Source organism: Ascochyta rabiei, chromosome 4 (assembly GCF_004011695.2).
Source record: "Ascochyta rabiei chromosome 4, complete sequence".
Taxonomy (NCBI): Eukaryota; Fungi; Ascomycota; class Dothideomycetes; order Pleosporales; family Didymellaceae; genus Ascochyta; species Ascochyta rabiei.
Window position 1 is genome coordinate 1,620,386 of NC_082408.1, and position 12,727 is coordinate 1,633,112.

At 50.8% G+C, this 12,727-nt stretch overlaps 5 protein-coding genes across 5 annotated transcripts; 2 read left to right on the forward strand and 3 right to left on the reverse strand.

The window, feature by feature from the left end:
• Positions 1-1,187: 1,187 nt before the first annotated feature.
• EKO05_0002953 (uncharacterized protein) lies at positions 1,188-2,241 on the forward strand (the record flags this gene model as incomplete). Its single annotated transcript, XM_038945178.2, has 2 exons — positions 1,188-1,419; positions 1,763-2,241. 2 exons carry the CDS (start codon positions 1,188-1,190, stop codon positions 2,239-2,241), a joined length of 711 nt encoding a protein of 236 aa, XP_038801520.2.
• A 1,277-nt stretch (positions 2,242-3,518) lies between these two features.
• Positions 3,519-5,091, reverse strand: EKO05_0002954 (uncharacterized protein; the record flags this gene model as incomplete). The annotated part of the gene is made up of 3 exons (XM_059636056.1): positions 3,519-4,460; positions 4,509-4,775; positions 4,831-5,091. 3 exons carry the CDS (start codon positions 5,089-5,091, stop codon positions 3,519-3,521), a joined length of 1,470 nt encoding a protein of 489 aa, XP_059492039.1.
• Positions 5,092-5,874: 783 nt separating this feature from the next.
• On the reverse strand, positions 5,875-7,599 carry EKO05_0002955 (Delta(24(24(1)))-sterol reductase; the record flags this gene model as incomplete). Its single annotated transcript, XM_038938067.1, has 5 exons — positions 5,875-5,886; positions 5,946-6,087; positions 6,175-6,582; positions 6,684-7,196; positions 7,253-7,599. The coding sequence occupies 5 exons, from the start codon at positions 7,597-7,599 to the stop codon at positions 5,875-5,877; spliced, it is 1,422 nt and encodes a 473-aa protein (XP_038801522.1).
• A 639-nt stretch (positions 7,600-8,238) lies between these two features.
• EKO05_0002956 (arginine metabolism regulation protein II) lies at positions 8,239-10,225 on the forward strand (the record flags this gene model as incomplete). The annotated part of the gene is made up of 3 exons (XM_038945179.2): positions 8,239-8,247; positions 8,313-8,458; positions 8,521-10,225. The coding sequence occupies 3 exons, from the start codon at positions 8,239-8,241 to the stop codon at positions 10,223-10,225; spliced, it is 1,860 nt and encodes a 619-aa protein (XP_038801523.2).
• A 123-nt stretch (positions 10,226-10,348) lies between these two features.
• On the reverse strand, positions 10,349-11,749 carry EKO05_0002957 (uncharacterized protein; the record flags this gene model as incomplete). The annotated part of the gene is made up of 1 exon (XM_038945180.1): positions 10,349-11,749. The coding sequence occupies one exon, from the start codon at positions 11,747-11,749 to the stop codon at positions 10,349-10,351; it is 1,401 nt and encodes a 466-aa protein (XP_038801524.1).
• Positions 11,750-12,727: the final 978 nt, after the last annotated feature.

Genomic DNA, 12,727 nt, shown 5'->3' on the forward strand with positions numbered 1-12,727 from the left:
CAACCTGCATCCCCGCTATTACGTCGTGCTGTTGACAAATGGCAGCTGTTCGACCTGCCGACGAACCTCTATCAACACCGTTTTTACATTTACCAGGATGGTGGCTGTGTCGTTTTGGCCATGAAGTGTGATCTGAAGACCAAACACCCTTCTGCAACTATCGCAACCCTCGTCGCATTCGATAGTAGCTCTGTAGCGCCTGAGCAGGAGCCATACAAGACCTTGCATGCGTCCTATATCTTGTCGTACGTAGCGAGTTGTACGGGGTACTCCGAAGATGGAAGATCCAGTGTTTTTCTAGGGTCGTAAACCAGGACGAGGGCTTCAGACGCGGCCCGAATATCGGATGGGGGCGCGGATGAAGCCAGCTCCAGTGCGGTGTGTTGGCGGCCGTTTGGATTGCCGCAGTCTGAACCGTTGGAAGTCGATTCTACGATGGCGATGTGCTAACATTGTTCGATTTACACGCGAGGTCTTGGTCGTGTTTCCCTCGTGCGACAGACTCGAGCGAAACGAAGCATGTGAAAACAACATGACTACCTAAGGTTGTGCTGCTGGGACAATGCAGGTCAATGCCACCCGGTTCCGGGTTTTCCAGTGGCGACAAACATTAGACGACTGTGGCTTGGACACCATTCTATTTACATAAACATGAGACCAATAGTCGAACAGGCGTGTTGTGTCGAGAACGCACTCGACTTGGGGCCAGCTGCCAGGCAGGCCTCAAGCGCCAACACCTGTCGGCGTGCTTGCTGTGCCAAACCGGAGGTGCCGATCCATTAAGAACAGGTCTGGAATGCAAACCCGGAGCCACGTTACTCGGACCCCACAGCTGCGTCTCAAGACAAGGAAGTATGAGTTATGTAAAAGCGTGGAGGCACCATCGGCCTTAAAGAAAATATGGCGCGATCGCCCACAGCGCATGATCGCCAACTTCAACCCCCGTTGAGACGAGGGAGCTTTAAGATGGCGCATGCAGTCAAAATCCTAGCGCAGTGCTGGGTGACATCGAGGTTTCTAACGCTGCCGTTCTTATAGGGTAGCACACCATCGCACCCGCTTTGCGACACCAACACGTCAGCTATCAATCCAGCGATCCGACCAACACCACCAACCACCATTTTCAATCACAGCGCGACGAGCCAAAACAACCAAATCCGCAGAGCGAGTATCGCAGATGGAGAGTAATGTCGGAGACCTTTCAATCAACCTTTGGACAGCAGATCTTCACCGACGTATCTGCGAGTGGGAATTCGTCTGGACGTGATCGTTTCGAGATGCTGGACGCAACTCAATTTTACCATCAAGACCGCGACTATCAAGCCCCAGGATCGCTACGTCTGTCAGGACAGGATAGTAGCTATGCACAGGGCCACCTGTTCGCATATGCGTCGCACAGCGGCCCGCCATCGCTCCCAAGTAAGCGCACCCTTCGTACCACTTTCCATCCTTGCGTTCGATTTCCTTTACATCACTCATCGGTTCTCGGTACCTCTCACTACTCCCACTCCCTGCTTGTGGCCTGTACTCCCATTCTTCAGGGTTGTGAATTCTGCATGGCGTCATTTCTGCGACAAGCACGCAATGTCACGTGAACGTGACAACTCAAGGGACGTTCACCATCTTAGGTAGGTGCCTATGCAGGACACCCAGGGTGCTCACGGTCACCATGAGCTTTAAGTTATCAAGACGCAGCAATCGCTTCTTCATGTTTCGTTGTTTTCACTTCCCGCAATGGCACGATTACTAACTCGCTCTCGAGGCCTGCACACGATGCCTTCCATGTCGACACACCTCCCGTCACAGTATGACCAAGATGTCAGCATCCTCGATGACCTTCAAGGCTTCTCCCCGGTTACGGCTGCATACAATGTGAACGCATACCGCACTCCCTATCCTGACAGCAATGCGACTTCAACGTCATCAGCTACCAGCCCCGATCCCCAGGTTGGCATAATGCACGACTCGATTGTTGTCGAGGCTGACGAAGACAAACGGAAACGGAACCAAGCAGCATCGGCGCGCTTCCGGCAAAAGAAGAAGCAGCGAGAACAGCAGTTAATGGAGACGAGTAGGGACATGCAGGAGAAGACCAGGAAGCTGGAGGCTGAGAATGAGGGGCTGAGGAAGGAAAACATGTTCTTGAAGAAGCTCCTTGTCGAGAAAGTCGATCATTTGAGCGAGGAGGATAGGGAAATGCTGCTAAGAGCGACAGGGGAAGCGCTGAAGAAGGCTTCATGAGTATCATCAGTGACACCCTCGGCACCGGTTTCTTCTTCCACAATATACGGGTGTAGGGCTGTCTCGGAGGAATCAGAGTCGATTTCATTACGTGGCTTAATAGGCGAGGCGTTCAAGGTCAGTTTCCGGGTCGATAACCAGGTGTCAGAACAGACGAGGAGTTCTCGGAGCGATTTCACAACACTCAAATCTATAACATGACAAGGATACAGCATACGACTTCCTCCATGTGCACTAGACAACGTTTCTGTGTTACAGCTCAGAGCACCCATACGCAACAAGCACTCCAAGTGCGACATACCGATAGCGACAATCGAGACTTTCTCTCGTACACAGTGAGCGATATTGCGATTCAACTCAACGATGGCTCGCAGAGCTCTATGAAACATCGGCAAATCTATCGTCGATGCATGTTAGCTCGTATCGGGTACGTACAGTGCCCTTCCTTGAACTGTATGTTGGCCTGCGGTTCGGTGACCAGGGAAGCACCGAAATTTTGAGCCAATGGAAAAAAATCGTCTTGCTCATGTCACAAGAAGGAAGGCTAACGATCCGTTTAGAGGAGGATGCTGTACCTTGCTGACGGGCATGCAGTTCTTGCATCGATGTTCGACCACATGCATACACCTGCATTTTGGCATTTCAAGTTCACATGCGGGGCAAATTCGATTATACCAAAATAGGTACGGCGTCTCCCGATGTAGCTGACCAAGACGACGGATTCAAGGCATGCGGCTCGGCACGTTCGAGTTGTCCAATTGCGCCGCTATGCTCGCAACGTGCTTGCATTTGTTTCTTGTTCGAACATCTCACGCGATTGTACTCTCTTGCACAATCTCCAGCCAAGTATTTGCACAGGCAAAGACCGAAAACAATATTGGTACCTGGCGAATTGTACGCACCCACCCCGGATCTTCACGGCTACGATCAAATTACGTCGTAGACTAGCGCGAGGTTCCGACTGGCCAGCTGTAGTTGGGTGACAGATCAGGACAGCATGTAGGGCAAAACGTGAAAACTGCAGAAAATCAGCCAGTTATCCACCGGCCCGCGTTCATAGTCGGTTGATGAATCAACGTTCCAGATTTGGGTGGGTGCGTACATATCGCCAGGCATAATATACGTCGCTTCATTGCTTATCAATATGCTCCTTGGTGGAGACGTGCTCACTATAGTTTGAAAATGCAACAGATGCAAAGTCCATAATTTGTACATTTCAAACAGCATTCCAGAACGCTGTGCTTAGGAGACCTCGCTATGCAACATTGGAAACAGGCCTAACCTTTGAATCTCTTGCTACGCGCCGTCCTGCTGTCCGTGACCAGTAGGCCCTTGCGACATGTCTGCGTTTTATTAGTAACTTCTCTTGCGAGCGTGAATATGATATACTCACAATCAACCGTCACAAAAGCCCTATCAACTTCACTCAATCCTTCCAAACAGTACTGCAGTGTCTCTGCAATGTCGTGACATCTTCTCAGTGGCGCATCTTCAGGCATCAAGATATCGATCTCCACGCACACCCCGTCTCCAGCATGGTAAGCTTTGATGCTCTTGAAGCCCTCAACAAGGGGCTCAAAACGGTAAGCCATGAACATGAGCTTGCGCTCTGTCCGATCGTTCGCCGCCTCGCCAGTCAGCCGTGTGACGTTCTCGAGACAGGTACCCGCCCAGTCGTAGATGATGAACAGCGAGAGAATGGAAGCGCCCACAGGATCAAGCCACCAGACACCAACCTGATGGCCTATCAGGGGAAACAACAGCGACAGCGTATTGAAATAGACATCTGTTTTACAATCTTGAGCCAAAGCTTGGACCTGTGTTGTCTTGACTCTTGCGCAGCCAATCCAAATCGTGCCTTTGACAACGATGGTAGCTACCATAGCAAAGATGGCGGCGGGCGGGAGAGTTGCTACATCGTGATCACCACTCGGGAGCAGCTTTTTGACTGATTCTTGGAGAATCTGCAAGAACGAGATCACCATGATGATCGAGAAGACGAGGATTCCGAGGGGTTCGAGACGTCTGCGACCGACGGGGAACTTCTTCTTGAGTTTGTCGAGTCGCCAGCCTACGAGCCTGTTGGTAGTCCAAATGATGACGGTACAGAGTAGGTCTAACGCGGAGTCGACCAAAGATGCGATCAGGGAAAGCGAGCTGGACCAGATGGCTGCGACGCCCTTGGCGCCGAGCAGGAGGACGTTGACGACGACGTTGATCTGGCACAGGTCAGCCCAGTCGCTCCATTACTGGTAGAATAAACCTACATTGATCGCCCATCTGACGTGCTTAGCTGACTTTGCTCGTTTTTCGCGCTCATCTTCAGGCAGGAAGGGTTCGAGAGCTTCTCCACTAGTGCCTAAAGGTCCTGTATCTTCCACCACACCGTCGCCATCAGTATCTCTTGGGTGCATGCTATCTAGCACATCATCTGCAAGTGAGGTAACGATCATGTCGACTTCAAGCCAATCATCGAGCCGGTTGTTCTGCTCTTCGTAGAAAGCTCGAACCTTCTTATTTTTCATGCTTTTGAGCTATTCATGTGTCGTTAGTAATCGACACTTGAAGAACTCCCGGTGGTTATCTTACACTCTCCTCACTCTTCCTATATTTCTCCAAGACATCGTGATCCACGTTATCAATGAGTTTTCTTTTCATCTCTGCTGTTCGATTGTCTTGGATGGTGTTTTGAATTGCATCGCGAAATCTTTTTCGTGGCTTTGGCGGATTGATTGTACCGTACGCAGCCTCCAAGTCGGTGCGGTTATATCCATTGGACTTCTTGTTCGAATCATTTCCATTGGTGTACGAAGTGGCCGTGTCGAGTGCTCGTCGTCTGCCTCCAACCATGTTGCCTGCCAATTCCTTCTCTTACTATGAAGTCTCCTTTGATTGGCAGTACAAATATTAATGGGGTTCAAGGAGATAGATGACGGGGATATACGATGGAAGACTGAAGTAGGTCGGACAAGCTTTAGAAAACAAAATCTTGGCCAAACGCGTGAGACAGCATCATCAAGAAGGGCTAGCCCTAGCCCGCTCAAGTTTAGCATGATGATGCTTGCATGGTCTCGATTGTTGAAGTTGGCTCCATGATGTCACCTAGCCTAGTTTACGCGTAGCCGTGGCGCGTGCGAGACCGCCAACCCCGTGTCTTACTGCTATTTGCCGTTGCTTGGCAAGGGCACCACGAATGCACAAAAGCTAGAGAAATTCGTAGTCTGCTGAGATGCTACAGACTTCTTCTACTACGTGCTCTGGAAAGGTTGCATCTTTGGGTCTGTTTTGTGAAGTTTTTCATGTCAAAATAGCTAGCGGTGACGTCACGCCGCGAGCCACCGAACACAGGATTTCGATCTACAGAGTAAAGTAACGGCACTGCCGCTTGAACCGAGAAATGAACCACGGGCCTGGGTCTTTCGGTTCATTCGATCCGGCTGTCCTGCTTTATCGCCCGCCCACAGCGTTTGTTACAGCGATACGAAACGAAGTCGACACTCCTACCTCCACGACATATGCCTTGTCCTCTTATTGCATCTGTTTCTATGTATTGCAATTATACCCGCCTAATTCTGACGCTCCAAAGATGCGAGTGGACGCGTGTAGGTCGGTCGAGCAACTTCAAAGGTCGCTTTAGATGATATACTTTGTGGATGTTAGTCAACCCTCATAAACTCGACATCCCCAGCGGTGAAGCTACTTACCGGAATGAACAGATAAGGGACCTCCTTCTCGTACTGGGTCCAGGCATCTCCATATTTCCTGCGACATCTTGCGATATCCCTCCGGGCACGATGGATGATCATGACCATGAAAAAGGCGAAATAAAACCAAGGAAAGGGGCTCCTATGACCGCTTGTCAGTATCGGGTGTACAGCCTTCTCACTTGCGCGAATTATCAACTGGAATGTGGACGAAACAGGCACTACTTACTTGAACCCAGTAATAAGTCCCCAAGACATCGAAAAGAACATGTCAGGCACGTAATTCGGCTTGCGCACGATGGCGAACCATCCGTCCAACAAGATCCGGTCTCCAGCATTCGTTTCCAGCGCGCGGGGGTTCTCGATGACCGTCCAGGGCATGTGCGGGAACGCATTGCGCTTGATAAGCTGGCCTCGTTCCTGTTGACGAAACGAGTTCTTTTGACCGTTCGAGGAGTCCCACATCCAGTACATGAACAAGTAAACGACGGAGAGGACCGCGAGAGCGGGTCGGCTCCAGCGATATTCCGATGGATCATGATTCGCAAAGTAAAGCGCACAGTGGCAGTAGGTGAACGGCACACCGGCCATGTTCCAGAAGGTTAGAGTAAAGCCTAGCTTCTCGAAGTACATGTCCCTGCCATGGTGGTAAGTACCTCATCAGCCACAGGTGTTCAGGGAAGAGATTCAGATCAAGAGACAGGGTGCGTATCCTAATCCCAGAGTCCATCGACTTACCAGGATGTTATTATCAACTGCTCGGCTTTGGCACAGGTGTTGGTATAGATGAAGTGCGCCGCCACCAGAAAGATGACCTCAGCCGAGACGTAACCGTAGTTCTCATACTGGCGTACTGCTACAGAGGCGGTGATGAGGAACAAGATGAACCACGGAATTCGAACTTCGTAGAACATCTTGAAGTCCAGAATGCCAATTCGAGGGTTGAGCTCGGCACCCATAAAGAAATCGTAGATAGGATAGTTCGTAAGTCGGTGGGTTCGACCACGAACAATGGCCTGGACGTAAACGATGATGCTGTTCAAAAATCCGGAAAGAATCGCCACAGTCATGATGGATCCGAACTCGTCGATGAGTGTGTAAAGAGGAAATATGCCAGTAACGTGCAGGGCGGCAGCGATGACGAGAGTTGCGTACCAGCTGGTATAGGCAGAACAGTAATACGGGAGCTTCTTGCCGCCCTCGTGGCGCAGAGGTCGGCCCTGGCTCATCACACCCGGCATATAGCAGTACCTGCGGAGTGTTAGCCTTCGACAATCTCTTGAGAGGATATGCAAGGGATGACAAACATGAGTGCCTCAAAGATGAAAAATATCCAGTAGACAGCCCAGGCCTTGGCTGTGGGAAAGGCCCCCTCATAGACGAGATGGGCTAGGTGGTTCGTGAAGTCTCCCCAGGTCTGGTCGGTATCAGGCCAAGGAAACTGGCCATCGTAGTAAGTGGCACCAATCCACATGTACCACATGAGAAGAGGAAAACCAATCATCAACGATGCTGCACCAAAAGAACCGCCAAACTCAAACTCATCAGATTCGCCATCATTGTAGGTCAACTTCTGCTCAGTCAAATGTGGGGAGGTGGTAGTATTCTGTTTTGAAGTTGCTTTTCGATGACTGGTCGTAGTCGTTACGCCCATTTTAGCACGCACAATGAGCGGTAAAGCGTAGGACAAGAGGTATTGGAGGAAACGTCGAAGTACTGAGATGATACCGCAAACTTGACAAGGGAACAGGGTCAACTTAAGAACTGTGTTGGCAAACTATGAAACGAAATGAGGGACTTCGACAATGGCATGGACCGCATCTCGTGTAGAGCAAACCACTGAATTCAGCTACCAGGATCACTGACATTCTGCACTAAATTAACATGGCGTTAAGATTGTGTACCGGCTAGGCAGCTCTGGTCTGCTTTCAGGGGCTAATGGCTATCGGCAAAGTAGAATGGAGGTCGTTCAAGCGAGACTTTTGCCGTGCATGTTGAGGCTGGCCTTTTGAGCAGGAAGGCCATGGCGAGCCGCTAGTAGGGCCCTGTCCAGTCTTTGGTAGTGCAGGCAATTGACAGCGAGCCAATGATATGCCTGCTTAGAGATGCGGGTCCGCCAAGCCCAGCAAACGGCAAACTGAAGCGATTCGACAAGCAAGCATCTGTCCAGCTACTCCTATCGTCCATAAACACAGTCCGGGATTGGCGTGGCTACAACCCATCACAGAATTGCATCAGGAGAACGTCGCCATCTGTCAAATTCTCAGCTTATCCAGGCACATGTTCCAAACACATGCACGTGGTGTGTGCTCAATGGGGGAAGTCCCTCCAGCGGCACCTGCTGAGGTTTAGTGCTTACCTGTGCAGCACGGCCCGTCCGCTGAATTGATCCTCATCACGACCAAAGAGATAATTGGGTCGCACGGAACATCTGAGCTAAGCATGAAGAAACAACGTACGAAATGCTTTACTGGGTGTTGGACTTGCCGCTCGCGTCGGGTCAAGTGCGATGAGTAAGTTACATCAGCATCAGACTCAAGGAACGTAGCATTATGCTGACCAGATTGAAACTCAGAGAGACCCCCTTGTGCCAACGCTGCCGCCAGATGGGTATTGCATGCGAAGGATATGGCGTCCGCCTGAACTGGGTACATTACAATCCGCACGATGCTACAGACTATGACGACAGTCCCTCCAAGCCAGAGCCTAAGATGTTCAGACGTGCCCTGACATCTCTTGGTGTTTTTCCGTCTCTCCCATGTTTACCTTCTCAAGAACTAGATGCAACGTTGACTACAATTGAAGGATGGTGTCCTGGCGACTCTTCAAAATTGGAAGATGGAGCATTTAGCGTATTTCCGCTGTCACATCTCTCTGAGACAGTCAAGAGTCCTGCTCAAATATCGCCACGTTCATATGAAGCCACAGCAACGCCAAACTTTCCTGGCGACTCATATGCGCTATCCACCACCAGCCAGGATGGAGACGATGCATATGGTGCTGTAGACAATTCTATCAACGAGTCTTGTGGAAACTCAGTACCTGCCGCTCAGACTCTCCTAAGCCTTGGAGGACGTGACCGACATTCGCCACCACGCCACCTAGATGCATTGTCCATGCCATCCAAGCAGAAACGGCTGATCCACCACTGGATCACCTTTACCAGCCGCAAGCTGGTCCTTATCGATGAGCCGCACAATCCCTGCCGTACTATGATGTTGCCAATGGCACTGAAAGGCCTGGTCTCTCAGTCAAAAGGTTCCAACGCAGATGTCGCTATATTTCACGCCATCTGCGCAGCCGCTGCTTACAACCTATTTGAATTGACTGATCAGGCTAACGACCAGGACCGTGTCCTCGCTCTATACCATGATAATGAGGCTGTTCATCACCTCCGGCACAATCTGGCGCGAGCTGATGAGCATCGGGATCAGTCTTTTGCCATGGCTATAATGGCATGCATTGCTGTCGAGGCTGTCTCCGGCACAACCCAACGATGGCGGACCCATGTCTCCGGCGGGTTGGCTTATCTGGCCAAGCTACAATCTCAAGGCCTGGATGAGGCCGCTTTATCTGCTTTTCGTCAACACATGGTCAAGATGGCCATCCTGTGCGACTTTTCCGTCCCCAATCATTTTAAATCTTTTTTGTACGACGAAAGTGGCTCTTCGGACGGCCTCGAGTTCACTTTTCCATATTATGGTGTCTCGAGATCTTTTCTCCGAGCCCACGATCACATTAATGCCTTACTGGCGAGTGAGTCGACAGTAAGAACCCCTGCACAAGAGCAGGAGTTGGACGCCTTTGAGCTGCAGATCTACCTTGACTTCCCTGGCCTTCCGCCCTGTAGTCTTCTCTCAGCAGTGGCCAACAAAACACATGGTGTCGTAGTCCATCACACTTCAAAAGCGTTCTACTACGCAAACCTCGTCTATCTCCAGCGAAGTGTTCGCTGTGCTCCGGTAACAGCGGTGCAAGATCTTGTGGATCTGGGTGTACAGGAACTAGAGTCCATTGACCGCGTTGGTCAGGGTGCACTGGGCTGTTTGATGCTGTGGCCTGTGCTCATTCTCGGAGCTGAGTGCGATGGACCAGATGTGCAGAACCGTATGCGAGATTGGTTTCGAGCCCAGCGTAGGCTCGGTTTTCGGAATCTGGCGGTCCTGGAAGACCTCGTCGCCACAGTGTGGGAGTCTCGAGCCAACCCTACTTCCAATAAGAGCGATGGAGATTGGCGACAGGTCATTGCACAAGCGCAATTTGATGTTTTTCGGCTTTGATCCGAATCTTCTATTGTGGGTGCTTTCCAAAATTCTTCGGCCGTTGCTGCCTTCTACATCCTGTATACTCATTCGATCTTAGATCTTTCGACTAAAAGCTATCTACATAAACCCAAAGAGCATTCAAGCATCGGCTGGCGGGCACCAAGCATGTAAGTGTCTGTTGGGGTAGTATGCCGCAATACACTCCCTCCACTCCATATCTTCCGCTGTCGTTCCATCCAAGCTCATGTCAAAATTTCGAATCATGGTGCTGAATGCAATATACAACTCGCACCAAGCGAGGTTGTAACCAAAGCACGCCCTCGGCCCCCTACTGAACGGCACTAGCCAATGATCGAGATTCTTGTTGCCGCCATTAAGCCACCGCTCCGGCTTGAACGCGAGTGCATCGGCAAAGATGTCTTCCGATTGGTGCACGTGCAAAATGGCCATACCGACAATGGTGCCTCCAGGGATCTCGCGTTCATTCAGCACAGCACCCGTATGCGGTACTATACGGGTGAGTGACACGCCTGAAGGAATGAAACGAAGAGACTCTTTGATGGTCGCAGTGAGGAGAGGCAAGGTTTCGAGGTCAGCAAGTCGCGGGCGGACATGCAGATCCGGCCAAACAGTCAGCAACTCACTCCTCAGTTGTTGCAGCAGACCCTGGCTTTTCATTGCATGATAAGAGCCCATGAGCATCGTATCAGCCACGGTATTGGCGCCAGCAAAGATGATGGTGAAGCCCTCGTCATGTAGCTGCGTGAGATCAGGCACAGCCTTCGTGGCGCGGTATGCGCTGGCGTCCAACATGCGGTGGAAAATGGTTTGGTGAGATGCCTTTTCGAGCTTTTCCGGCGACTCCAAGACTGTTTGCAGCTGCTTGTTGATAATGTCACGAACCTGGTAGATGCGTGGGGCCAGTTTGTCGGCGTTGGGCATGGCCTTCATGACCAGCCACGGCGGGATGGCGAAGGCTATGCTGCGGATCCAGGGCAGATTTTTGAGCACGGGGAGGATAGGGAGTGTGGCGTCCATGGCCAAAATCAGAGGATCTGCGAAGGCAGGTGCATGCAAGGCGTCGACGCACCCACCAAAAGTGAACCCCATGATGGTGTCGAGCGTAAAAGAGCGAAAGGCGTAGAGGAGATCAATGGAAAGTTGTGCTGCATTCATCTTGGTTATGGATGAGGCGAGCTGGGTTGCGTTTTGCCAGACGAGACTTTCGATGTTGTGAACGGCCTTTTTGGAGAACATGGGTAAGAGGACATCTCTTCGTTCTTTTGCCTGGGCATACTTTCGAAAGACGAAAGAGCCGGAATTGAACCCTGTTACACTATAGAGACCATCGTCCTTATCCCAACGTTTGGACACGTTGTATATCTCGTGAAACGAAGACGGATTCCCGAAGTGAAGCTCGTTGGGCGCTATCCGAACGATGTCGCCGTATTTCTTGTGAAGGCCAAAAAGCTCTTGAGCCAATGTTTCCTTCTTGATCACCTCCTTGTACGTTCTCCATAACGAAGTGGCGCCAGCCATGGCAGGCCCTGGAAACTTTCGCAATGGATGGAAGAATACATTGTATAGTATTTGGGACAACAATGTAATTGCAGGTACAAAAAGCCACGCCCAGAGGGGTATGAGAGCCATAACTTTGCACTCAGAGCAGGATGCCTTGGTAGGAAATTACAGACAAGTAAGAAGGAGCTGAGTCTCATTCGACATCGGGCAAGTAAATGTTATTTATCTGTCACATTATCTGGACATGTTCACATACAGATCTTACGTGCAGCTTATTTTGAGCTTTCCACCGCGCTTGGAGACGTTGCTTTCAGCTTGATTCGCCGTAAGATCACCCGGTTGTCAGCAACGGGACTATTAGTGGGTGACTTATGAAGTGTCTACTAGGGTCCTAGTATAAGCCACAGAAGCTGCTGTCTAACATCTGTCAGTACGCGCTACCTATTGCAGCCGGCAGTGGTGAGCATTGCATGTGGCTACTCTGAGACTGAGTCTAGTTTCTAGATTTGACAGGCTGAGGCTGCGCTAACACCTTGCCTGTTGTGGGTACCTCCAGGCAGCCCGACAACATGGAAGATAGTTTGTGTGGAGATCTCGACGCAGAAACCAAAGAAAACCACTCAATGCATGAGGTTTTTCGGCCTCGAAGTGGCGGAGCTATTCTCTACAACTGTCCACTTTCAGCCCAGGCAGGCTTGAAGTCTCGAGTTCGAGATTAGGCTACTTTGCTGTGGCACTCAAGAACAATAGGCCTATCCACATGCAATCTCAGCGCTGGGACTGATGACTGATGATTACTGGCAAGAATACAGCGGGGTGTCGGACCCTGCCCATAACCACCACATAAGACGGCTGAATCCGCATTAATAACCGCGCCACGTCAGGCACACCAGTGGTTTTGTGGATTCACTAGTTGCAACCACTCCAAAATGACAACGAGCAAGTCCGTAACACTTGGCAGTTCGATTTTTAACTTTCACATGTAATTCCTGTGGT